This window comes from Myotis brandtii, unplaced genomic scaffold, assembly GCF_000412655.1.
Source record: "Myotis brandtii unplaced genomic scaffold, ASM41265v1 scaffold786, whole genome shotgun sequence".
NCBI lineage: Eukaryota > Metazoa > Chordata > Mammalia > Chiroptera > Vespertilionidae > Myotis > Myotis brandtii.
In genome coordinates this window covers 210,055-210,669 of record NW_005371157.1, presented here as the reverse complement: position 1 = coordinate 210,669, position 615 = coordinate 210,055, and the positions used below count along the sequence as shown (strand labels likewise).

At 61.3% G+C, this 615-nt stretch overlaps 1 protein-coding gene across 1 annotated transcript in view; it reads right to left on the bottom strand.

Moving 5' to 3' along the window:
- Position 1: 1 nt before the first annotated feature.
- The window catches only part of GNA12 (guanine nucleotide binding protein (G protein) alpha 12), a 68,548-nt gene continuing 67,934 nt past the window's right edge, over positions 2 to 615 (bottom strand). The window contains exon 7 of the mRNA XM_014530978.1: positions 2 to 571. Within this exon, the coding sequence (XP_014386464.1) occupies positions 2 to 571 (570 nt within the window). The remainder of the gene's footprint in view (positions 572 to 615) is intronic.

The following is a 615-nucleotide window of genomic DNA, read 5'->3' as shown; positions in this document are numbered from 1 at the left end:
CTCACTGCAGCATGATGTCCTTGAGGTTCTCCTGCAGGATGGTGTCCTTGACGGCGTGGAACACGAAGCGGATGTTCTCCGTGTCGATGGCCGTGGTGAAGTGGTGGAAGAGCGCCTTGCTGCGGTTGCGGCGCCGGCGGTCGAAGCACTGCACCAGGTAGCGCTGCACGTCCTCCAGCCGGTGCGGGTCGCCGCGGAAGTCGGGGAAGTGCTTGCTGATGCTGACGCTGCGCACCTTCTCCACCAGCAGGTCCGTCTTGTTGAGGAAGAGGATGATGGACACGTTGACGAAGAGCTTGTTGTTGACGATGGTCTCGAAGATGTTCATGGACTCCAGCAGCCGGTTGGTGCGCCGGTCCTCCATGAGCACCTGGTCGTACTCGCTGGAGGACACCATGAACAGGATGGACGTGATCCCGTCGAAGCACTGGAACCACTTCTGGCGCTGGGACCGCTGGCCGCCCACGTCCACCATCTTGAAGGGGATCTTCTTGATCACGAAGTCGTGCTCCACGATGCCCTTGGTGGCCTTCCTGGCCAGCAGGATGTCCTGCTTGCTGGGGAAGTAGTTCTGCAAGACAGGGGGGGGGGGGAGCTTAGGGAGGGGGGAGGAGA